The following is a 25,601-nucleotide window of genomic DNA, read 5'->3' as shown; positions in this document are numbered from 1 at the left end:
ATGTAAACAAGAACGTTGACACAAGATGACCACGTGCACCTTTGTAGTTGCCTACCACGTGATCAATTTCTTCCTTTTGACAGCAACATGACCTTCCCCTTGATTCAAACAAGTCATACACTGCAGAAATTTTATTATTTTTCGATATATTGCGATTTCGCTGAGAATTGGAAATTGAGAGTTTTATATACAAACTGTTCTTTTTTTCTTCATCAGTCTTTTGACTCTGGGTGCCAGATGAATTTTTGTTTTCAAGGTCGGAGGGAACGCTCTGCGATTCCAAAACAACGGTCGGGGAGAGCGCTCCGCGATTCCAAATCAATGGTTGACCGTTGATTTGGAATCGTACAGCGTTCTCTCCGACCTTGAAAAAAAATTCCTCTGGCACACAGGGTATTTGTTAGCTTGCCTTTTACAGGTAACTCCCGTTTTTTCGGTACTTATTGGCGCACACGTTAAGCCAAAAAAAGTTGACCTGGCATGAGATTAGACTGAAAAGAAGAGGAATTATGAATGGGGAAACAACATGTACAGTCCTTCCTTACAGTGTGGAATAAACGTTTATTTCGGTGGAACTGCAAGGCATGCATGACGTGCAGGAAAACGTCCTTCCGAGAAATTTGGATTTTTTTTTTCCAGACTATATAAAGAAGAATTGACTTCAACTTGAACTTACATTCAGAGCCAGCTCATCGTCCAAGATAGACAGTTTTACAATGTACTGATTTGATGCCCGAAAATCTTCATTCAAGAGCGTGTTTTGGTATCTTTGAACTGAATTTATTACCGAAGCTTAAGAGTAAAAGACCTCAAAACGGGACAGGGCATCATAGGGGTGTGCACCACGCGGTTTTGCTTTAGATAATGATTAGTTCAGTTTCAAAGCTTCTCTTATTTTAAAGTCTTTTTGCCTTGATATATACACACCACTAACGTGAATTTTTCGGATAGAGGGCATGCAATTTCTTCGGCCCCCTCTTTCTGGAATTTGTGGATCCGCCCCTGGGACATGACAAAATAATCAACGTGAGAACATGTAAGCCAAAGGGCCACTGCTAGCACGGCGTCTGGGTGTCCCCCTCAAATGGTCTAAATGACCCCTTACTTGAAAAAACTAACTGAAACGCAGCATTTCAATACCACTCAACTCAGAGCCTTCTATATTTGTGTAACACGTACCATAGGTAACCCAGTTTACGCTCGAGGAGCGTCTAGTTTTATGTATAAACCTTTTGTCCCTTCAACGATCGTCCTGTTTTGAGTTGCCGTCTTTCCCCGACAGGTCACGTAAAAACGTGACAAACGAAATTTTCCAAGAAAGTTGAACCATCATCACACCGATTTTACTCGTTTAGGTCATCAGTGACCCATATTTTTTTTTGATCATGAATCACTTATTTTACTTACTACCTGCAAAATAAGATGAAATGAAAAAAATCACCCTGAAAGAAGTTTTTTTTAAAAGTTCCTTTCCTCGTGCCATCGAATTTGGGAAGTGGTTATAACAGGTTGCGCTTACGAGGACGCTCGTTGAGGATAAACTCTACTGTTTATCACATCCCTAGTGGCGTGCAACTAACTAAAAATCCCACACCTAAAAACCTATGCACGGAAACCTTCACTCTAACCGTTTATTTTTATGATTTTTGATGGATGAGCAGATGAGGCTACATCTCCTTTTGATGACCGATTTATCGAAATGAACGCATTTTCCATTGCCATTTTCTCTGAAACAAAGTCGGGGACCCCCCATTTTTTCATTTTTGAAGTAAGTACTTTATGACCTAACTCTAGGCGAGAAATGTACACAAAGTTTGAAGTTTTACCGATTTAAAGGAAGAGAAAAAAGTATGCGCAGCAACTAAATGGCGTGACAGAGCCCCCTTAAATCTCTTCAAATTTATGGGGAAAGGTTTTATTTCTAAGAAAAAAAAGTGTGTGAGAAAATTTTCCAGGCTATGAAATGTTCAAGCAAAAGCAAAACCATCATTTTTCTGTCAAGACGAGATAAGAAGGGCTAATGACGTGTGACTGCCGACTGTTACTGATAATGATAAAAGCGAAATCAACGGTTCTACTTATTCAATATTTGTTAAGGGTCGGATGAAATAATTAGTTACTGAGGTGACCTTCGCTTTAAAGTGATACTATGATTAAAAAATCAATTCTTTCTTTTTTCTCCCTTAGATTTCAAAACTATGTTAACTAAACACTAACTGACCCTAAGTGACTGGAATTTTCCTATTTAAAGGTCCGCCATTACTAACTTTGAAATCTTGAGAGAGCTGAATCGAGGAGAGAATGACATCAAAGACTCACTACTTTAAGAATGCAATGCGTGTGTATGCGGCTGAATTAATATGCAGTACGGAAATTTCGGGCTTTCAAACTTTTAAACTCGTGTCTTGCGTATGTAATAAAGCTGACTTTACAGCTAGTTAGTAAATGACGTCACTTTTCCAACCCTCTTGAGATCCAATTGGTCAGTTTTAAACATAAGTAATGGCGGACCGTGAAATTCAAAACTCACAACAACCTTTGGATCAAAATCAATTTCGGAATCTGAAGAGAAAAAGGAAGAGATTTTTTTATCATAGTACCACTTAAAGAGTTTTTGCAACAGTTCGAGCTGCAGCTAAAAGAATACCCGAGAAAAATAACAGAAGCTAACTTGAAGCAAGTCATTTAGTTCGTGCGCAGTGTACCAACAAGCCTCACTTTCTTCCACGCTTTGTTTCCACCTGAAGATACCGTATAATTTTTTCACTAAAACAAAATTAACTCAAAACGTGTCCACCGAACCAGTTTTATTGAAGTCAGTTTCTGTTCAGTCCCAGTCCACCCGGCCAGCAGGCAGTTCACCGCCATAGAGTGTTAACCGCTGACTAACAAGCTACGACAATCGCTATCTCCTTTTGGTATATACTAACGTTATATTCAGTCCTCGATGTACTATCTATTACCCTCACCATTTTTACTCCCAGTAAATTTGAAGGACCGATCTCAAATCTATATGTGAAGTGTACAGTGCAGCTTAAATTTAACAACTGCTTGCTTTATGCAGTCAACCCCAACAATATTAGGACCGTTTATACGAGAGAAAATAATACGCGAAAGGAACTATTTATACGAGTATAAACTCCCAGGCCAGAATAAGCCGCGGCTTAAGAAAGCCGTGAACGTAGATTTTGTACCATTTATACGGGGTGTTTGCGTCTTCTGTAAGCCGCAGCTTATTTTCTCTCGTATAAACGGCCCTATTAAGTTATGCGCAATGTTTGTTCTAAAACCATCAAATGAAAAAGGCCAAACGAACAAATACTGAAGTTTTAAGGACTTACGACGATGAGATAAAATTCTAGTGGTTTAAAATGAAAAACAATAGAAAGAACTTGGATCCTTCATGCTCATCGCAGTGAACTAACAAAGTTCCTGGAACCTACGGCTGTTAAACCCAAACAACAACTCGGCCATCAATAATTAAAAACAAAAAAGACAAGTATGTTAAACAGGATTTGCTTGCCCGGCCCTAAGTTTACTTGAAACTCTATCAAATGAAAGACTGAAACAGTAGATGAACAGTAACGCCAACTAGTAAATATTGAAAAAGTCATATTGTCTAAGTAAATTGATATATCACGCGTAAAAGGAAAGAACGCAGATGGAGCTAAGATTCCAGAAGAAGAAGGCACAGGCCTTTTCCACCAATTCGGAACCAATATCTAATTATATCGTTCTGAGAAAGATTGAGGGGATAAAGCTTAGGGTTAAAGTTAAAGAAGATCAATTATAATTTCTTGTTTCCTTTGTCATGGATCACCGTGCGGAACTAGGAAAGTAACAAATAATTTTAAAACCGTTTCTAGCAACATGATCAAGATCATGGGAAACCCACTGTATTTCACAGTAGAAAAGATCTGTTAAACGCACTTTCTTCAGTTCTTCCTAGTTAAGAAATTTTACATTCAAATATACGTGCTCTTCTCAGCAAGAGCCGTGTATTTATTTCTACGAAGCAGCATTACTTGAAATGGTCAATTCAATTCGGTTTATTCACAACAACAGTAGTGTTGTTGACAAAATGTCCACCGATGAGGTATCTGGAAAATTCCTTCCATTACTTTAATAATATAACTTAAAACCAAACCAAAACAACTTCTATAAAAAAAACCGCGATGGTCAATGATTTTGACGTTTTTCCTTGTAAAACTGAAAAAGAAAAAGCAAGCCATTTTCCACGGGCTTTGCAAAAAACGTAGCTCGTTCACTAGAGCTATCTGTAAATTAATTTTCTTTTTCATATAATAAAATAATTATCCCAAATAATTTAACTCACTAAATGGCATTTTACCTCCTGCTTTCACAACATACTATCAAGTCTTAACAATTGCATTTCAGAAAATACTTTGCCCGAAACTTTTCCCCAAGAGTATAGGGTAATAACATAAGATGATAAAATAAATAAAATATTAAAATTTGTAAATAAAGGCAATAAACGAGTTTTTCCTTTATCGATATAATTCACGGGCTAATAACAATAGAAGCATTTGAATATCTGATTGAAATTTCTTGTCACCTTGATCAAGAAGAGACGCGCTCCAAAAGGACAGGTTCATTAGGAAAATTGGTCAGTCTACTGTGGTTGCACGCGCTAATAATTTGTGCAATAAAAAAAGCCCTGTCGGCGACTTGTCCGTATACGTTATTAGATATTTTTTTTTATTGAGATCTTCAGTCACTCAGTTCATTGCCAATGGAAATAACTTCTACGAGTCCTGTCTTTAGTTTGCTAGCAATGCTGACCCCCACCTTCGATAATCACTTTGGTTAAATTCGAACAAAAGCAGACGGCGAAGCTACAATTTTTACAGTGCGCCTTCCTGTTTCAAGAATATTTAACAACCCAACATTCTAACATTCTGGATAGTCCACATTACAAGCAAGAAATTTCAAAACTCTCTAATGTAACGATTATTCCACAATACGCAGGCTCCCAACAGTTGTGCCATTTGAAGACTGCAAGATGCAAAAACACTGATATGGAAAGTTGAACAAAATTGTCAAATGTCGTTGTGAACCGCCTCAAAGGGCCACATGGCGCTCAGAGATATAATGGATTTCGACCCACTTCGTCCATTTCTCTATTTTAACGGAAGTTCCCAGTTTAGACACGGTATTGAAAGGGACAGTAAATATTAAAAGAAATCATACAACCGTAATAAACGAGCAACATTGACCTGGAATGACGGAATCACAAAGTTTCCATAATGTAATTTGGAAGTGTTTTCGCGTCTTGCAAATGCATTTCTACACTACTACACAACATTGGGCACCCACAAATTAAGGTATGTAGTCATCCTCCAAATCGTCAGCGCTTTCCCCATCGCTCTTTCCTCCCAACAGACCGTGGTGCTCTGACAGCGCTTGCTTGGCAAGGTAGGCCTCGCGTTTGATCTTGATCTCAAGGGATTGTGGGATATCTGGCACCAACAAGTCGATCAGACGTGAAACGAAGAAGACAAAATGCTGCACAGAAAAGTATACTACGTAAGTTACGCGGCTGACTGGCCTAATGGTACCAACAGAGAGAAATGAATGTGTCCAAGGGGTTCTTTTTCCAAGGGCGAGGATATTAGTCATCATAGGTACTGTGGTCTGATACGGAGCCCTTCTTTGTGTGTCACGCAACGCTACGACACAAAGAACAGCTGCGTAGGTCCTGCAGTTTAGCCTCAGTCTGAACATGATGCTTTCCCAATTGACCGTTTTTAGCAGACTTAACTGATTAGAGTGTAATGAGAAGTGCTAGTTTTGTACCCCATATGAACCATGTGAGCGTTAGCCCTACTAGTGGAATGGGCCCATACCGTCAAGGACAGAGGAAAACTCTAAACAGGGTTAAAGGTTAAGTCTGTTGAAATATAAAGTGCTACACGGCCAACGTTTGTAAAACCGTAACCCAGTTAAGTCTGTTGAAATATAAAGTGCTACACGGCCAACGTTTGCAAAAACGTAACCCTTCCTTGTACTTGTACACGTTTTTAGGGTTACCGGTACTTGAGTTTTGACCAAATGGTAGACACTGGAATGGAATTGCGGGGAGAACATGTGAAAAGTCAGGCGCGAACGAGACTCTGCGTTACCAGTACAGCGCTCTACCAATTCGGGCACGGTCGGGTACGGTCGTAGCTCTTGTTGAACAACGTATTTCATTGGCTGTATAGTGTCGCACTTCCTATTGTTTTCTGTGCTAAATCCATTGTTATCTTTGTTCTATTGCTCTTTTTGCCAATCCTGAAGCCCGTTCAATGAGGTAAGATACGACCAACCAATTGAACTATTAAGCCAACCTGGGACTTGGCCATTTTGTAAGTGCATAACAAACCCATAGAGGATATAAATACAAAGCGACATTAAGTATGAAAGCATTGTACAGGGTTCTCGACAGTTTTCTAAAGTAGAGAATATATTTCTGAAAGCACCGGACGTGACATTTTTGGTGCCTCCTTCGAGCTACTTAGGGGGGTCTGGGGGGTCATGCCCACCCCCCCCCCCCCTCCCAGGATATTTTTAAAATAGAACATTCAGAAACCCTGTTTCCAGTGTTTCTGGAGTAATAGAACGCTAGAATCACTTTCCCAGGCAAGGCTGGAGTTCACTCAAATTCTATTTAAAAAGTGAGTAAAAGTCTCTGTTACGAGCATGAAGACCCATTAAGGCCGGCGCTTATCTCCGGTTTCCGTAGCATGAAGCGACTAGGAGTATTTATGCTCACCCCTGGATGGGATGCTAGTCCATCGCAGGGTTACCCCCAGCACTACGCCGGTACCCATTTATACACCTGGGTGGAGAGAAGCACCGTGAGAGTAAAGTGTCTTGCCCAAGAACACAACACAATGTCCCCGGCCAGGCCCCGAACCCGGACAACTCGATCCGGAGTCGAGCACACTAACCATGAGGCCACCGCGCCTCTCCAAAAAAAAAAAAGTGAGAAAAAAAACATAATAACAACAAAATATAACAAACCGCTCATATTATATTGGCATGAAAGTACCGGACATAGAATGGGAAACAACCAGACGAAACGTCCGGCTTCAAACGAATACCCTGATTTCATAAAATTTTCAGGCTTCCGTTCGTTACTGCCAAAGTAGCGTTTATAACCGCTATGATCAAAGTCTCCACGTGTTCTATCCCACAGTTTAAATACATATGTTTCATATTATAATGTCGCTTGATCAGATTAACTTCCTAACAAATCCGAAAAATGTCGCAGTAAGAGCTAACAAAAGCGACGTCTTGACCGTACACCTAGTCAAACAAAAATCGCGACTGACGCGAGTCTTAAAAAATGGCAAACTTTCATCACCTTTAATTTAAAGTAATCTTACCTCAAACATGATGACAAATCCAAGCCGAAGGGCCAACAGGTGCCAGTAAAAACTGGTAAAATGGCCTTCTCGATTCCTGAATTCCGGATACCTGCAAAAAAAAACAACAATAACAAGGTGTGACATTTACTCCGGGTGGTCCGAAACAGGTTACGCGCTTTGTACTTTGCGAGCGTTTTTACTTTCTCTTTTTGGTCGCAATATTTAGAAAAGGTGATCATCGGTCCAGGGTGCAGTGCTCAAGGGAGTGTTTCAGAATCGTTCAACCTAATTATACTTAATAAGAGAGATTTTTTTAAGAGTGTTTTACGTGTACGGCGCAGGCATGACCACAAGCAATATATGCGCAAACTCAATGGCGTTTTGATCATCATTAATTAGGACCTTTCTTGTTAAGTTACTCACCAATTGACAAGTCAATGGGTCTGCGTATATTGCATGTGCTTATGGTGTGTCACACGCAAAAAAAAAACAGCTTTAACAGCCCGCAAATATCAATACTGTGCTCATAACATCATTACAGTTCTTGTTACACCACAAATCTTGAAATTATGATCTTATCTACAATGGACACGAGCATGCTCGCCATAAAAAAAGAGCTCTTTATCAGGAATCTGCAATGGACCCCAAACCGATGTTGACCGGTTTACATAAGCATGACATTGAGGTCACCTCATCTGTCCAGAATTTTAAGAGTGTGAGACACTGAGGTTTTGTCGTTGAAAATACCAGCTTCTTTAAACCAGTTCTGGGATCATTAAATATTCCCGAATGCAGGGGCAATACATTTTATACCGAACACAGGTAAATGAACGAAACCTTCATTTAAGGGCGGTGCCAACGATTGTTATTGCGCATACGTTCTGCGCATCTCGAGATACTCGGGTTTCCTATGGCTGGTACTTATTAATACCGGGATATTTTTGCGAGGTTTAAGACTATGTGGGTAATGCAGAACTTAGCAAGCTCTCTTGGTATCCAAAAACAAAATTGGGAGTAACCACGCCATTTTCAGATAACCAAGCTTCAACTCGGAAAAGAACAAGATAAATAACTTTGTGATTTAAAGCTTTTTACAAATATTGTTGATAAATTATCTTCGAAAGATGTATGGTTACCCCAAATTTTCTTTTGGGAGTTCAACAACACTTGTTAAGATCTCCTTCTGCCGCATATTCAGTAAACCACGCAAAATACCTTTAAATAGTAGGCACCGTCCTTAACGAGGCTATACACATAATGATTAAACACTAATAAATTTGCTGCCCTCCATTCACAAAAAAATCAAGAAATTATTGTATATAGAATTAAATGAGACATTCAATAAGCCTGCAAAAGTAGACATTAAACCAACCTGCAGGGTATACTCGTGGTATTGGGTGGCGACCAAGCCAATGAAAAGTTGAGGTACCCATTCAGTGAATTATCCTCTGATACGGCAAACCGGTACAAGAGCTTGGGCAAGAACGTAGATGTGAATGCGATAAGAAAAGCCTGGAATGAAAAAAAATATATATATATATATATACATATGACTTCACAGAAGTTTAGGTTTCACGAGTAACCATCGTTTTAATGCTACAGAACTGTTTCGTGTGGTACAAGTACCACACTCATCAAGCAACTTTAACGACTGAACTGTTGAAATTGGAAAGCTGGCAGTTAAATACGGAAATTTGAATGGTTGCTATAGTAAATGCGTTACATTTAAGGAGCTGCTAGGTAACAAAACATGATATAAGGGGATTATATGTCGGTATTTTAAATTAACGTTACTCTAAAGTTCCGTATAATATATATATATGTATATATATATATATATATATATATATATATATATATATATATATATATATACACGTGTATGTATCATGTATAAGATAAGAATGAACTGCTGGGGCACATCCAGTAGTTAATATTAATGAAAGAGGAATGATAATCATATCTGAAAAGTCCCCCTCTAATTGGGCTTTCGATCTTCATCGTGAACAAATTCGGTCACGTGACAGGCAGCAAGGCAGCCCAAGCAACACTTCCTGTAACAGGCGCTGCAATATTGTCTATGGAATCATGTGTGGCACCCGGGGGAGCCATGAAACTCAGCACGGAGGATGATCTCATGCGGAGGGGTGTGGAAGATAATATGTGGGAAAGGCTGGAGGCACCATTTCAAAAAGAAGGGGGTCCTGAGATTCACTCTATCCCACGCGTGTGACAGCGTGTGGCCTTGCTGCCTATCACGTGACAGGGATATATGAAGTGGCTGACTTTATTCGCGATTAAGACACCAGGTTCGATGAAAAGGTCGATTAGAATAAGACTATTTACAGTATTTTGATTGATTCTCTCTTTTTATCATTTCTATGGATTCTGTCAACCAATCGGCTGTACTTACGTTGCTAATGACCGCTATCTTAGCAACACTGTCCAGGATATCAAACCAGATTCCAATATCCTGCGCTCTGTCAGCAATCGGTCTTCTCACTTCACACACAAACTTGTCTGAATCAATTCTGATCTCAAAAACGTTGTTGGCGAGAGCAAAGAACGGAGCCAAAGGAAACGCAGCAACAAAGATTGTGATGAAGCCAAACTGGAGAACTGTAGAGAAAACAATATTGGAAATAAATACGGAAATGGACAACTTAGGGATTCTCTTCAACGTCCTCAAATCAGTTTAAGTGTTTAGACCTTTTACACATTTACACTAGATAAACAAATTTGGATAGACAGACTCGATGCGCAGCCAGAAATCAAGAAAGCAGACATCTCTTTATCCTGCACGGGTTAGATCATCCAGTTTAACATGTTACATTTTGCTAGGTACGGACTTAACGGTTCGAGTCAAGAGACAATTCGTTGGTGAGTTGTAAGAGTAATTGTTTTAAAAGTAAACGTTTCCAGCGTTAGCCCTTCGTCAGAGTGTTCTCTGACAAAGGGCTAACGCTCGAAAAGTCAGCTTTCCAAATTGTTCACGGTGGTAATTCGACTTTTATCGACACGTTTGATAAAACCAAATTTTCCTGTTTCATTCTCCCACCGACGCAGCACCACAATTTCTTTAGAAACTTGAAATTCGTTTTAAAAGTCAGTATGCTACCGTTGAGAAATAGATTTACTGTCGTTTGAAAACATCTATTCCAGTTATTGTGTTTCTAATGAAAAGAACCTTAATGCACATAAATTCTAGTAAGTGTCAGATTTACAATTAGCCAATAAAATCAATGAATGTATAATATTACTAAAAATACGTTACTTATAAGCCTGGTTTCCCTAGCGACGCAAGCATAAACACGCAAGCGCACTCGCTTACTTGTTGTTAATTAATGTCTTTTCTTCTAACAAAAGAAATGAGGCTGTAATGAACAACAAGCTACTGAGTCTGCGTATACTTCTTGTGCTTGTGCTTGCACCGCTAGTGAAAACCAGGCTTTACTAATATACCATTTTATGCCGTCACATTAACATTTTTCTTATTCATGAATAACTCTTTTATGCATTATTACAGTAAATGTTTCACCTTTTCCCCACTTATATGTTCCAGTTACCACAAATAAAACTGACGTTTCAGCTTTTCTCTGTTGTGTTCACAAAATAAGACGTCTCAAACCATCCAAGAGTTTTGCAGTGTTTCATAGGTTTCCCCTAATCTTTCATCGTAACAAAATAATATTCCATTGTTTGGGTTTTTGATGAAAGTATCTTCTTGTACAAGCAAGTTCCAACCTGCTACCAGCATTCTGCATGCGGGGGCAGATTTAGGGATACCTATTACTAGTTATAGAAAATGGTTTAAACCCAGGAGTTACATACCTCGGTGGCATTTGATCGCCTGGGTGAAAGTAGTCCGAGAAGGACTGTTGTCAATGACTGACATTTCGACAACCTGAGCGGAAGTCATCTTCAGAATCAAGTGACGGTTGGAAATTCAAACCAATGTAGTGATGCTCTGGTCTGTCTTATGATTGGTAGCGGGAAAAGTAATGTGATTGGTTGTGAGGATAGTGAGTGGTGATTGGTTCATTACAATCTGGTTTGTAAGTGAAGGTCGCAGTAGCTGAGCGGGAAAAGGTGTGTACATAGTTAAGGTTTTCTATTTAGTAATCGTTTGTAAGGCGCAGGTAAAGGTTGGCAACGGTTTAATGTAATTTGTTCCAAGTTTGTATACCAGCTTTCACATGTAAGGCGCTGGTAATAGTTCATACAGTAGGTTAAGCACTTAGCAGAGACCCAGTCGATAGTTTGTTTTGTTCTTGAATGGTGTTCAGCAATCTTGTTATTGGACCGCTGAGTGAACGACAAGACAGTTTGGATTTCCAGGATTTATTTGAAAGGAAGTAAAAGAGACTGAAGCTATCGAAAATAGTAAAATGACAACAATCGCTTAACATGAATGCAAACCTTGATTGTAATCACGGAAAAAGAAACTTATTTCAAAACTTACGTTTGTCCAAGCCAGTCCAGACGTTATATCAGCCGTAAGAAAACATGAAATTAGCATCTGATGCAACTAAACATTATATTCGCGTGAAACGAACTAGCGTCTTTTAGGCAGGTCCGATAACATGACCTTTGATAGTCTATTGTAGGTCCAGTCTCTCTTGTTCATTAATGCGCGAAACATTTATTGAGATCACCATTCTTAGTCGCTCGTTTGTGTTCTGTGTTTTAGGTTCCTGCTGGTTTCACCAATGTAAGTGACCTGCCAATCGCAGAATGTGATATTGTATACGGGCTACCTGTCCGTCCTTGGGGTCGTCTTTGTCTTTGACATTCGTTAATAAGCGCCGTAAAGTTGTTATAGGTTTGTGGGCAACGCATATGGTGTAAGGTTGTAGCATGCCGAGTGTTTGGTCTAATTACCGGATCGTAGACAGTTCTGTTACGGTCCACAATCAAGTTGATTACATAATAGTACTAAAAAGATTTCAAAATGGTATACTCTCAGCAAGGGCATACCCAGGAGCTCACGGCAACTCAGACCATAACCCAGTAGTGATAAAATTGAGAATCAGGTTGAAGAAGCTAGAAAAAGCCAAGAGAGTCGCGTGTATGAATGTACAGCAACTGAGAGCAAATCCAGAGAAGCGAAATGAACTCAGCGCCAAGATATCTGAAAAGGTGAATGACGTGGAAGTGCAGAATAATGTCGAACCTGGCCCAGAACAAATCGATCAGGTAGACATGGAATGGGACATTATTAAGAACACACTAAACGAAACTGCTACAGAAGTACTCGATAAAGTAGAAAGACGAAAGAAGACACCATGGATGACAGATAGAAATGATGGCTGAAAGGAGGAAATGCAAACGAAACTCATTATTAATAATTATCATCAAAAAGTAAAACACATAACAAATTTCAAAAGTCAAACGTGTCGTCAGGTGTCAACAAGAACAAAGATGGGAAGCTTTGCTACGAGAAAGAAAACATCATGGAGAGATGGGTTGAATACCTATGTGAATTGTTTGATGACGCAGGTAGACCTGACACAATAGATGAAAGCATTTTGGAAAATGAAGTTGAAGATCCTCCAATATTGATGTCTGAACTGGGATGTGCTATAAAAGAGATGAAAGAAGGAAAGCGACTGGACAAGATGGCGTGGTAATAGAAATGATAAGGCACATGGGAGAAAATTGCTGCTGGTAAGGTAGAAACAGAAATAGCAGACGTGCAATTTGGGTATAGAAAGAACTTAGGTACCCGTGAAGCCATTTTTGCCTTGAGGATAATAAGTGAGAGAATGATACAAGTTCAAAAAAATATCTGTCTGTGCTTCATCGACTACGAGAAAGCATTTGACAAAGTACAACACCACAAGCTTATTAACTACTTGCAAAACATCATATTGGCAAATACAATTTACAACTAATACAGAACCTGTACCGGAAGCGGAAAGTTGCAATGAGATTGGAGAAAGAGTCGTCAGAATGGACGACGATGAGAAGAGGTGTCAGACAAGGATGTGAACTTTCGCCACGCTTATTCAACTTCTACACCGGAACGATCATGCGTGAGGCAGACACAGAGGAACTGGGTGTAACCATAGGAGGAAGAAAAGTACGCAGATGATACCGTCTGAGAGTGAAGACAATCTTCAAATGTTGGATCGAGTGTGAAAATCAAGTGAGAACTACGGATCGAGATTAAATGCAAAGAACACTAAAGCTATGCTGATCTGCAAGAAATCAGAGGAAGTGTTATCAACTGGAGGGAAAATGGTCAAAAAAGTGAAATTGCAAGTTGGAAATGAGAACATACAAGAAGTTGATCATTCCTGCTATGTCTTGAAGTGTAAGGAAGGAGAAAGTATAACATGACCTCCTGCCTCCCCAGGAGATGGAACTTTACATGACATGAATCACCACTCACTATCCTCACAACCAATCACATTACTTTGTCCACAACCAATCACAACACAGACCAAGGAATAACTATATTCGTTTGAATTTCCAACCGTCACTTGACTCTGAGGATGACTTCGCTCAGGTTGTCGAAATGTCAGTCATTGACAACTTTCACCTAGACGACCAAATTCCATCGAGATATTATACTAGTTATAGGAATCACTTTTCATTCGTATGAGAAAAAAAAAAAGATCAGTCATCACCACACAAATTTTGCTTTCAGGCTCGACTTGAAGGCCACTCACTCATTTCCAGATATTCTTGAAAGAGTCCCTCGTTTTCCACTAGTTCATAATCAGCCTCCCATCTAGGTTTGTTTTCTTCCTTTTTCGTTCCACGCTTTTTTCTTTTAATCCACTGCTTCAGCATTCTGCAATGGAATATTACAACAATTCCTATTGATTACGGAATTCACAAGCAACTAGATACAAACTGAAGGTATGCGAGACAACCGTGACGATATCAATATGATAATTCAAAGAAAACATATCTTGATTGAAGAGTTTTGAATGGGCGTGCGAGTTCTTCGGTGGACTCATTGCCATCTCGTAAGTTCGCAGTAGCACTTTTCTTTTGACCAAGAAGGCACTTCAGTCGGAGTTTTGCACAGTTTCCATCAGAAGAGATTCCGGAGAATATATTTAATTAACAAATAAAGAAGCCTTGACTGTGTTCTGTTCTGTTGTAAAGCACGCAGGAAGCGGCTAGAGCACGAAAGAAGTGTAGGGGGAAACACGAGCCGATAGGCGAGTGTTTCTCCCTACTTCTTGAGGCTAAGGTTTAACTGCGCTTTGAACCCCTGCTTACCCGCATGATAGTCCGATGCTCCTTTAAAACCAATTTACTTACGGAATAACAATTTCCTGCACATTGTTGATCGTCTGCTTGCCAATCATAATAATGACAAGCTGCTGGGCAAGTTCCATCAGACAACCACTGGGAGCACACTAAAAAAAACAATCATGGCTTAGAATTGTAGAGCGTGATTATAACAATGCCAGACGTGAGCCAATAAGTCAGAAGGCAAAAACCGTGACACACAAACATTCATAATGCCGATTACCACGGCAACCAACACAGGCGAAACGTTGCATTTCCTGAGGCAATCGCAGCATTTCCTAAGTATTAAACAATCTAAGGGAGTGTCCAAATTACCCTAAGTTTACTGGAGCTATTGTATACACAAATCTATAAGTAAGATGTACCGCAACCAATGCGTCTTCGAGTGAAATCCATAATTGATTAAATCTGCACTTGGACATCGCGTATGACAATCACGAAAGATACAAGTAATTCTAATTTCCACTGGCGCATTACGATGGCACACGGATGAAAGACAGATCCAACCAAGACAATCCAGTTAAAGCTTAAAATATACGTCTCATCTACAAAGCAGGGCCTTTTTGCAAACAGTGTCCAGACAAACTTATCTCTTAAACAATTATTAAAAGTCTTTCTGTATATCGTTGTCGTGTCGCCTGAGCAAAACAGTCACTTATTTTTTTACGTTCAGTCATTATAAGTGAAACTAAAAGATTTCGAGGGAATGTTTAATGCCATAATGTCTTCCTGTTAGCTTTGTTAGTTTGTTTGTTTGCTTGTTTGTTTGGCCATCTGTCGTCTCTAGTCTGTCTACCCTATATGATTAAATGACATTTGTAATAAATGACACATTTGGAATACTACGCGATTCTTACCGACGTGCAGCATGGCTTCAGAGCAAAACGATCTACGGTAACACAATTAATTTTAACGATCCGCGACGCGACATGGCCAAGACTAATTAAGATGGCAAGTCAGTCCATGCTGCTGTAAGGCATTCGACAAGGTCCCCCTTGTACGTCTCTTAAGTAAGTTACAATATTATGGTTATCCGCAACCTCGTTCCCAGATGAGAGACCCTGGGAACGAGGTTGGGTTATCCGTGGTCCCATCCTTAAGGTGGCCGAACAAAGTTTTCGCGCGCTTTTTTTTTTCTTCTTTTATTTTATTTTATTACTTACATTACAGCACTTACAGTAATTACAATTATACAAAAAAGAAAGCTACTTACAATACAACCCTTACCTTACAACAGTTACATTACTCTACTTACAATACAGTACCTAGACTAATAGACCAATTCGGCTAACTCAATGTTGTACCCAATTCAAATCTCTCGGGGTTAAGATTCTTTGTGTGTTGAATTTGCATGACAATGAAGCATTCACATTTAAATGATATGGAAATACTTGGAACAAAACGCATTATTCCCAAAAGATTTGAATTGGGTACAACATTGAGTTAGCCGAATTGGTCTATTACAAAATTATTTAAAACAAATTATCCAGCGGACTTCTATTACTTTCCTTAAATTAAACTTATAAAAAAATCGTAACAGAAGCTCCCATCTTTTATAAAAATCACGAAGCTTTCGGTTCTTTATAGCAATTATTTTTTTAAACTTCTTGTTTTGCTTCGACCTTGTGCAGAAATAGTCTAACGTTTGGAGAGATCTTGTTTTTTCTACTCTCCCAAATAGTTATCTTACCGAGAGTTATCAAAGAATTTAATATCATCTCGCGCGCGCTTTCATTGCAAAACTATTGAGTAAATCCCCGTATGAGGGCCGTACGCAATGGCGCGAGCAGGGCCGGAAAAAGCCGTCCGGCCCTGCTAGGATCGCGTACGGCCCTCATACGAGGATTTACTCAATAGTTTTGCAATGAAAGCGCGTGCGAGATGCGAACTAAAACAACTTTGTTGCAATTGCTATATAAATCCCGACTTTTCGGTCAAAATGAGCGACGTCAGTAAACATTCAGAATTTTGTTACTCGCTGCGCTCGGTCCGTACGCCATGACATCGGACATCATTTTCCCGTCCGGCCCTTCCACTCAGTCAATGAGTACATATTATTTGCTCAATGCTTCCGCTATCTGTACTATTTTTCCTAATAATTGAACAAAGTGTTTTGATGGTTTTAGTCTTTTATGAGAAATGTATGTTAGAAAAGGTAACAATGCAAAGAACTCCGCAAATCGAAGATTTTCTTTTTATGGAGAAAACCCAGATAAATGCAGCGCATGCGTAGTAAGTTTAAAAATTGCGATTGAATGCGGAATAGCTTTCTCGGAAATACGCCTTTTTCTCGAGGACCACTCGTTAGAATTTAACGAAATTTGGCACGAAAATACTTTAGGAAATAAGTAACTGGGGTCTTGAAAAAAATTTGAAATTTAATGGAGGAAATTCTAGATATTCCAGTGAACCTTCAGCAAGGGATAATTACAGAACACTCTGTCAAATTATTATTAAAGTAGTGTTAACTCGTGAGCATCGTTACAAGCTTGTTGTATGCAAATTATAAAGAAAATCCAACTACCAAATGTTCTGAAAATGAACCAAACCGAATTTAAAGGCCTGTTTACATTTATTCATGTTGCCATGGCAACGGCACATACGTCAGCTTAACTATCAAAAAACCGAAGTTCGTGTTGTTACCTTGCTTGGAGAATAAATGTACTGCAAGTAAACAAAGGCAACAACCCACAGCGATCCAGAGATTCAAAGATATTTCCTATCCTCACCTCCTCTTGCCTCAGTCCAAATAGTCTGCGGTAGTGTCCAGGATACCCAACCAACCTATATTCATAAATGCATAATAGCTAAGTTATTTCCTCGGATTCTCTATTGGGTCACAGGAGGTTGTGCGAAAAATTGAGTAAAAATCTCGAAAAGAAAATGAGGAAAAAAGTATTTTTGTGAGAGAGTACCGGAGGAACGTATTCTACTCGAGGTTTCGGGCACTTTTAGCGAGACAAAGAGTAATATACAAAATTTGCTAACGGTTAAAATAACTTCAAACGACAGTTTGTGGAAAACATTTTTGAATTCCATCGAAATTTTAATGCGACTTTTGAACTTCTGCACGGAATACATTAGCAAAACATTTTCACACAAACTCAAGCACTTTGTTACTTTGACCATATATCGTAAAAATCAAAACCACTGCAAGGACATTTATTTAGATTAATTCATCAGAACCTAACCGAATCTCCCTGCCCATGGATGACTCCAAAACAGATATCAAGCCGTTTGGTCAACCCACACATTTTGCATCAATAGCAAGAAGGCAGTGACATTCTCCCACTCTCAAATTTCCGGAAGCTTTTGGGTAAATGGTAACCATCTCATCTTTGGCAAATGGAAAATACCTTATCACCTTATCTCATTGATTAGTACATGTACAATAAAATAAGGATGAACAGCTCCTTACTTTCCCTTGAAGAAAGCAATGTAGAAGATCGAGGAGTAGAAATTGACAAACTGAAACACGAACACTTTGAACGTCAAATTGTCTTCGTATTCTGTTTGTGTCCGATGCATCTCTGAAGGGTGAAAGTAAAATAAATCAACTTCACATGCAGTTAGGATGCAACAAGCACAAAATGGAGGCCGATGCAAGGGATTCTCTTACTACGCATTCTACATTTTGCCGAATCATTTTCCACAACCGCATTGAGATAAAGTACGAGTGTGGATGTATGATAATTGTAAGCAAAAGCTGGAGAATGAGTAATGTCTTACCCCAGTGAGTCAAAGCCAGTGCAACTCTCTCGTACACCTGCAAAAATAACCGAATTATCACCTTCTTGCTGAATGCACAAACGTTGACGAAGGTTGAGTACCATAATATCAACTTGCTCTAAAGGTCTACATGTAACAAAGCTTTTACTCTAAAGTATAAAAACTCTCTTCTGATTCGTTCAAAATGTGCTAAAAACCACTTTAAAAAAACGTAAATATTTGAGAGTGAACTGTCCATAAAGGTCGTTGACTAACGTTAGTCCTTTTTTATAGTGCACGTACCAGCCTCCTTGTCAAGTTTATAATCTTAACTTAACTCATTGGGTTCATAACTGAATAAATACTGTACAAGCTGTACGTTAATAAATTAGCTCCTGGATGCTACATGTTGGTTATAGATGAGAGATCAAAAGGCAAAAGAGCTAAATGATCCTCGCACTTATCTACATTTAGACAGTTAAAGTAAAATTCAGGTGCAGGCTTCAATGGGAAGGTAAGGAAATACATACGAGGATACATATCAAGTAGAATTATCTATTTTAAGAGTGAGAATCCATTCTGCTTTTCATCTTTATAATCATCTCTTCAAATATGTATATACACTGATTTAGATGAGACATCCTTAGAAACAAATGTTTAAAATGCACTCAGACTTGCTTTGTATGAGTATGTAACTGGAGAATAGCTCTACCAGTGAATTGTAAATGTTACAGTCAGGAAGGGAAGAAACTTATTTGAGGGGAGACTGTAAGAACTCACCCTACTGAGTATCATGATTATGGTCAAGTTGACAAAAGCGCCAGTGATGTTAGCGATCTGTTGAGCACGTTGACGAGTGGAAGGATTTGCTGCCAGCGGACGGTAAATCAACAGCTTGTACACGATTACTCCAACCATGAACACCAACACTAGTGAAACCTGACAGATAAAAAGTTGGCAGTGGCTATTCGAACGGGACCCGTACACTGACCTATACTTGCTATCCATACGGGAGTCTTCTAAAAGTGATTATTACAGGTTGTAACCCAAACCCTGAAAGCTAACCGTTTTAAAATGGGTGCCTAGACTTAAATGCAAGAAACACAAGGCAGGTCACATGGCCGGTGACATCGAACGAAGGAGGTATATTGTAAAATTAAGCAGGCATCAATGCCGTTCTTTGATAGCTGAACTGTATATAAAAGAATTAAAGGCGAGGTTATTGAACCTGTAATAATCATTGTAAGATGATTCCCGTATGAATGGAAAATATAGGTCGAGGTACAGGTGCCGTACGAATAGTCACTTTGGAAAAAGTTTACATATGAAAATCTTCTTACAACCAATTTAACTTTAAAAATTTACTTAACAACGAAGTAAGAAAAAATAGTTCAGTCACAGTGGTCATGTTTGAACCCTCACACAAAGAAAAGTAATGGCCTTTTTTACTGTAAAGGAATTGAGCTTCATTTCATCCAAACATTATTGTTTTGTGTTTAACTAATGATCACAATGAAATTGAGTAGTGGTTAAAACAGCTTTCATATGAACTGTCCCATTAAGCCATTATAAAATCACATTGTCTTTTTAGAATTGGCTGTTTGCCCAATCAAACACGTTTTATGAGAGAATTCCCAAAACGCTCTGCTGTTCTGTATCTGTTGGCATCTCTGCCTCACTGGATGTGAGATCCGGCAATCGAACTCAGAACTCTTCCACCAAGGCCAAGCAATAACCGACTGTGCCTGACCCTTGCTCCTTAAAACTTATCAACAGTGTTGGCATTGATTGAGTATTATCCCAGATAAAGCACAACGTACTGTAGCTGGGTTTTACACTTCCCTTTTTTGAAAGTGAAAAAAATTGTATTCTTAAGCGTGCTGCACACGGTGAGGAACGAGCTGAGCAAACTGCTTCGTGAGGCAGGACATACATGTAAGTGTCACGGTTCTTGACAATATCTACAAAGATCCTTGAAAATTCCAGAAAAGATACTTACAGATCTTGTCAAGATAACCAAAGGATACTTAAAGATCTTTCAAGATCCTGGCAAGAAAATCAGGATCTTCAAGGATCTTGACACGGATTTTAGCGGATTCTCGAAGATCTTTCTCAATACCTTCATCCTTGAAGATCAAAAGATTTTCATCAGGGAATGATTTGCATGGCCACAAAAGTAAAACGTCTTTGTTGTTTTCTTTTCTTTTGTGGGACTGAGCAGGTAGACATGAATAGGTACCATACGTTTTCCAAGCAGCTAAATTAGGCTCAGACTGGGTAAAATATCCCACTGTCAAAGACATCCACATGATACAAATGCCATTTTTCCCACACTCAGAATTGGTAAATGCAATTTTACTTGTTCTGTTTTTTCTTTTTCTTTTTCTTTTTCTAGGCAATCTTCTCCTGCATGCAGACAACAGCAGGAATGATACTTCTGATCTGATTGGCTATTAATTTGTATTGACATTTATCATTTCAGCAGTGGCTCAGATACATACAAAGTTGTCCATATATCTTACCATAGTGATAACAATAGCTATTCCTGAAAAGATTCGAGGTTGTCTCTTTTCATCAGGGAAGTGAGGCTCCAGTATTCCTGTCACTGGGTTTCGTTCTACTGTGGGTGCTAAAGCTGCAAATGTAGGCCGTGGCCGTTCCTACCCAAAAAGACGATTTAAGGATCTGATAAGAAACAATCCTTTACATTCCGTATTTAAGTATTACGATAATTAAGCCCAATATTCTAACTACTGTATGCTCAAAATGCTTGTTGAACTGTAAAACCTTGATAATAAATTAATTGTGCTGAGTACCCTTGCAATAGTTGGTTTGGGTTAGTTACACGAAAGACACAATTGTCATTTTGAACTGTGACTGTAATGACTCTATTCTCGGTTTTCACATGACGTCACGACCGCCATGTTGGTGCCCTAAACAAAGAAAAGGCGGCCATGTTGGTGCCCCGACCAAATCCTCCGGGAATTTAACTCTATTATTATGCAAACGCTTCCTTTTGTTTTCGTTGAAAAACATGGCTGTTGATCACGTGAGTGAAAACCAGCAATAGGACTGGTGAAAATTAAGGATCATCACAACAATTATTGAAGCAAATTTTAGCGATTGCAAAACTGAAAAAATCCAGGTGTGAGATTGCACTACACTGCTCTATCTACCATCTGAGCCAAACAGCAATCTGGGGCTACTGGTAGTCAGTTGCAAGTTTGTTCAAAAACTCCCTTAGAAGAGTGAATGGATTCTATGAAAGATGTACAATATACATTTGAACTGTGGTTGTAAGGACTCTGAAGTGGGAACTGCATAAATTTCTTTCAAAAGGTGATGATCATTTTTTCTTAAATCCATTCAATAGTTGGCTTCTTACTCATGACAAATAAAATCTGGGGTTTTTATGTCTTGCTCATCCATTTGCTTCTTTTACATGACTTCGTATCAACAAAATGCAGTTTGATTGATCAGAAGGTTCTTTGAATTGAAACAATTTAATTATTTTACCCCGTTACCCCGTGACATGGACTGTGCCAGGCTTCACCCAACTGGATGTTCCTTTTTTTATGCAAACACCCACTCCCCCCCCCCCCCCCCAAAAAAAAAACCATATCCCACTGTATGGATTTGTGACATTAAGCAAGGGACCACAAATAGTGCGACATACTCCATTGTGATGACTTGTATAGCATTTGATTTCAAACTCATTTATCATTGAGAAACTAAAGAAAAGGGTGCCTCAGCTCAAACAAAATGACTCCTAAATAAAACTTTTGACCACTGTACCTCCTCTTCTTCATACTCCAGTACATCCCAGTGATAAGCCAGGGTGACTTCCTTTCTCTTCCAAAACTCTAAGAAAAACACAGCTAAAAGAAAACAAACAGAACAGCAAACAGAGCTTGATAAAAAAAAAAACAAAGGAAAGAAATTGATGGATTGCCACAGGGTATCGAACAAATTATTATGCAGTTCCACAGTAGAGAGATTCCTAAGCCTCAAGTTTGTGGCATTACAGGAAATGGCAGGCAGCTGCTGCTGCTTGTCATAAGACCATGAAGATTACCTTCTTCCAGCTTTATAACAGTTCGCTACCTTATTACTTAATATTTGATGGCAATCACAAGCAATAATTTCAAATGAAATTAGAGTAGTTGTCTTCTGGGAAACACCAAATTACCTGTACTGTACATGGCCTTACTACCTCAACCAGCAATAAACTGTGATGCAAATACACAAAAATATAGGCCAGTTTCCATTACTTGCTTGATACAGTAGCTCAGTTGAGAATTTTAGTACTGTATGTTGTAGAATCACACATTCACTATTGCTTATAATAGCTCAACATCAGTCAAAAGAAAACAGTACTTAAAGTTTAATATAGAGTTGTGTTGAAGCAGCAAAGCTCCGAAAGCACTACGTAACAGTAACCATACACTGTAAATACAGTGTCTTTTATTATGTACATTTGAATTCTTGATCTAGACAATTCATTATTTGGCAGTTTGACCAATAACCTGCACACAGATTGAATGAGCCAAACTTAGAACAAAGTAATTATAGGAGGAAAAATGCAAGTCATGATGCAGGCTGCAGTCAATTACAACTGACCGTCTCTTTGCCTCTGATAGGCTCAGAATGTGACCAATCACTAAAATGCTGTAAAAATGCAAAACCAAACCAATGGTACTGTAGTTAAATTAAGATCAAAGGGTGAACAATTATTAGTTTTTTTTTTTACAGATCTCTCTCTCTCTCTCTCTCTCTCTCTCTCTCTCTCTCTCTCTCTTGAGAATTTTATACTAGGGACAATAAAAATATAGCCAAGCCTAATGAAAACATGGCTCTAATCTGTGTTGCAACAATAATAAATTATTAAAAACTCACCCCAAAAGGATACAAAAACTGCAAAGAAGACAGTGGCTGCATTGTCAAACAAGTATGAAATCTGCAAAGTAAATGGAGGAAATCAGAAAACAGAGCTTTCAATCTCTTGTTCAGGCTTGAATTCCTGCTTGTTTCATAACACCCTTACTTCTTTAATATCAGCAAATGCAATCCTTGCACTGCCCTTTTTTCAAGAGGGAAGCATTTGGTATCCTGCTTCATTGCATCAGGTTACTTGTACAGTAGGTGCAATACTACCTTAAATTTGTATGTGTAGCTTTCTGGTTAGATGCAGTTAAATACAATTTAACCCAGTTAACAATGAGGAGCTAACGTTATACCTGGTGGCGTTGTTGTTTAGCATTGCGTTGTGTCTTAGCGTTGTGTTGCACTGCGTTGTAATCTTAGCGTTGTGTTGTTTCTCCAAGCCTTTTCAATCCTATTACACCCCTATCTGCAGTGCATGCAATCAGCAGCTCCGGTTGCTAACGTCGGTCCTTAAGCAATTGTCAGCAGTCTACTCACCACACATGCAGCTTGGCGGTATTTTACTATGCGGCTAGCAGAGCGTTTAGTTGCTGATTTGTTTGGAATTGCATTCCCCCTCCCTCGAACCCTCCTATATATCTTGGTAGTTGGGGATTGTTTTAGTCTGGCAATTGTTTGCAGCCATCTCCGCTCATTAATTTTTATTTGTCAATTTTTTTTTCATTCCTTTCTTTCAGTGGTTTTCATTATTATTATTATTAGTATTATTATTGTTATTATTATTATTATTATTATTATTATTATTATTATAATAATTATTATCATTATTAACATTATTATTATTGCTCTTATTATTTTTACTTTAGTGTATTTTGATCAGCTTCCACTGAGTGTCTTTCAGTGTGACTAGTGCCCATGTTGGTGTTGTCTTATTGTAATTTGTTTAAATCACTTTGTCGGGATAGGGGCTCGTGGCTGGGTTGTGGATACTGCTGGCCATGGGGGTGGTTCCATCCTGCAGGGGTTGGGTTCCGGGCCAACCGTAGGGTTGTTTTGGGCACCTGACCTCCACTTGCGACTAATGTTGTTAACTATGGGTGCATTCGATTGACCATATTCCGGAATAGGAATACATGGAATAGAAGTTAGAAATCCTTCGCTTTTACACCTGCTAAAATGATATTTTAAACATATCTTTATTATCCTTGTTGCTTCAAAACACCAGAAATACCATTTTAAATCATCATTCCATGTATTCTTATTCCGGAATAGGTCGGGTCAATAGAGCACACCCTATATCTCATTCTCCAAGGAATGCAACTGAAAATTAATGTCTTCTCAACTGGTAACATAAATTGAAAATGGTAACATAAATGGTAACATAAATTGTGCATGTGAAATTCTACATGCACAGTACATACAAATAATTTTGTATCCTGCTGCAAAATGCCAGGATAGGTGCAATACTCAGTTGTATCTTTGTACATGTATGTGTAGCTAAAAATCTGGTTAGCTATAATTATATCATGTGGGAGGCGCAGTGGCCTCATGGTTAGTGTGCTCGACTCTGTATCGAGTGGTCCGGGTTCGGGTCCTGGCCGGGGACATTGTGCTGTGTTCTTGGGCACGACACTTTACTCCCACAGTGTTTCTCTCCACCCAGGTGTATAAATGGGAAACCGGAAAAATGCCGGGGGTAACCCTGCGATGGACTGGCATCCCATCCAGGGGAGAGTAAAAAAAAAACTCCTAGTCACTTCATGCCACAGAAACTGGGATAAGCTCCAGCTCTGATGGGCCACTTGGCTCGTAAACAGATTTTTTTTTTATAATTATATCATTCTTCAAAAAATAAGACTGAGAATAATTATTATTAAGGGAAGCTCTGGTAACATACTAACTTTTCCAGGTGAAATTGTAAAATAATTTAATAGTCATGTACATGGCAGACAAGATGGGGGACTACAGTCAGCCTTGCTTCATGCTCAACTCTGGGACAGGAGGGTGCTGGGTCTCAAATGTACATGTAGTGCATGAATTAAAGGCCATACCATGTGATGTCTTTGTTAAATTACAATTTTTTTTAATAGCACTAATTCACTTTTTTGCAGCATCTGTTCTGAGTTGTCAGAGGTTAAGAGCTTGATAGCCTCAATTACATGTAATTCACTGACCCCCTGGGAGTGACAATGGGGCATCCTAGGACGTTTGAGGTGTCACTGGGTTAAGCGGTCTCCTCCATTAATTAAAATGCCTACAGTGTAGTTACATGTAGCAAAGTAACTAATTGGAATGCAATTAATAATATTTTACTTACTAGTCAATATTCCATTGGTCAGTTCAGTTGCACGTTTAAAAAAAAACTTC

At 38.9% G+C, this 25,601-nt stretch overlaps 1 protein-coding gene across 2 annotated transcripts in view; it reads right to left on the bottom strand.

Annotated features, from left to right (window-relative positions):
* Nucleotides 1–2,792: 2,792 nt before the first annotated feature.
* Nucleotides 2,793–25,601, bottom strand: part of LOC137997315 (anoctamin-7-like) — a 47,413-nt gene continuing 24,604 nt past the window's right edge. The window contains exons 13-25 of one of the 2 annotated variants that reach the window (XM_068843233.1): nucleotides 23,247–23,307; nucleotides 22,146–22,228; nucleotides 20,873–21,010; nucleotides 19,131–19,289; nucleotides 18,372–18,408; nucleotides 18,061–18,172; nucleotides 17,372–17,426; nucleotides 14,652–14,749; nucleotides 14,048–14,172; nucleotides 9,787–9,992; nucleotides 8,746–8,885; nucleotides 7,392–7,482; nucleotides 2,793–5,526 (exon numbers count right to left, since the gene is read on the bottom strand). In XM_068843233.1, the coding sequence (XP_068699334.1) occupies nucleotides 5,341–5,526; nucleotides 7,392–7,482; nucleotides 8,746–8,885; nucleotides 9,787–9,992; nucleotides 14,048–14,172; nucleotides 14,652–14,749; nucleotides 17,372–17,426; nucleotides 18,061–18,172; nucleotides 18,372–18,408; nucleotides 19,131–19,289; nucleotides 20,873–21,010; nucleotides 22,146–22,228; nucleotides 23,247–23,307 (1,491 nt within the window). In that variant the 3' untranslated portion in view covers nucleotides 2,793–5,340. The remainder of the gene's footprint in view (nucleotides 5,527–7,391; nucleotides 7,483–8,745; nucleotides 8,886–9,786; nucleotides 9,993–14,047; nucleotides 14,173–14,651; nucleotides 14,750–17,371; nucleotides 17,427–18,060; nucleotides 18,173–18,371; nucleotides 18,409–19,130; nucleotides 19,290–20,872; nucleotides 21,011–22,145; nucleotides 22,229–23,246; nucleotides 23,308–25,601) is intronic. The other variant, XM_068843232.1, reaches the window with a different exon arrangement.

This window comes from Montipora foliosa, chromosome 3, assembly GCF_036669935.1.
Source record: "Montipora foliosa isolate CH-2021 chromosome 3, ASM3666993v2, whole genome shotgun sequence".
Taxonomy (NCBI): domain Eukaryota; kingdom Metazoa; phylum Cnidaria; class Anthozoa; order Scleractinia; family Acroporidae; genus Montipora; species Montipora foliosa.
This window is presented reverse-complemented; position numbering and strand designations above follow the sequence as displayed.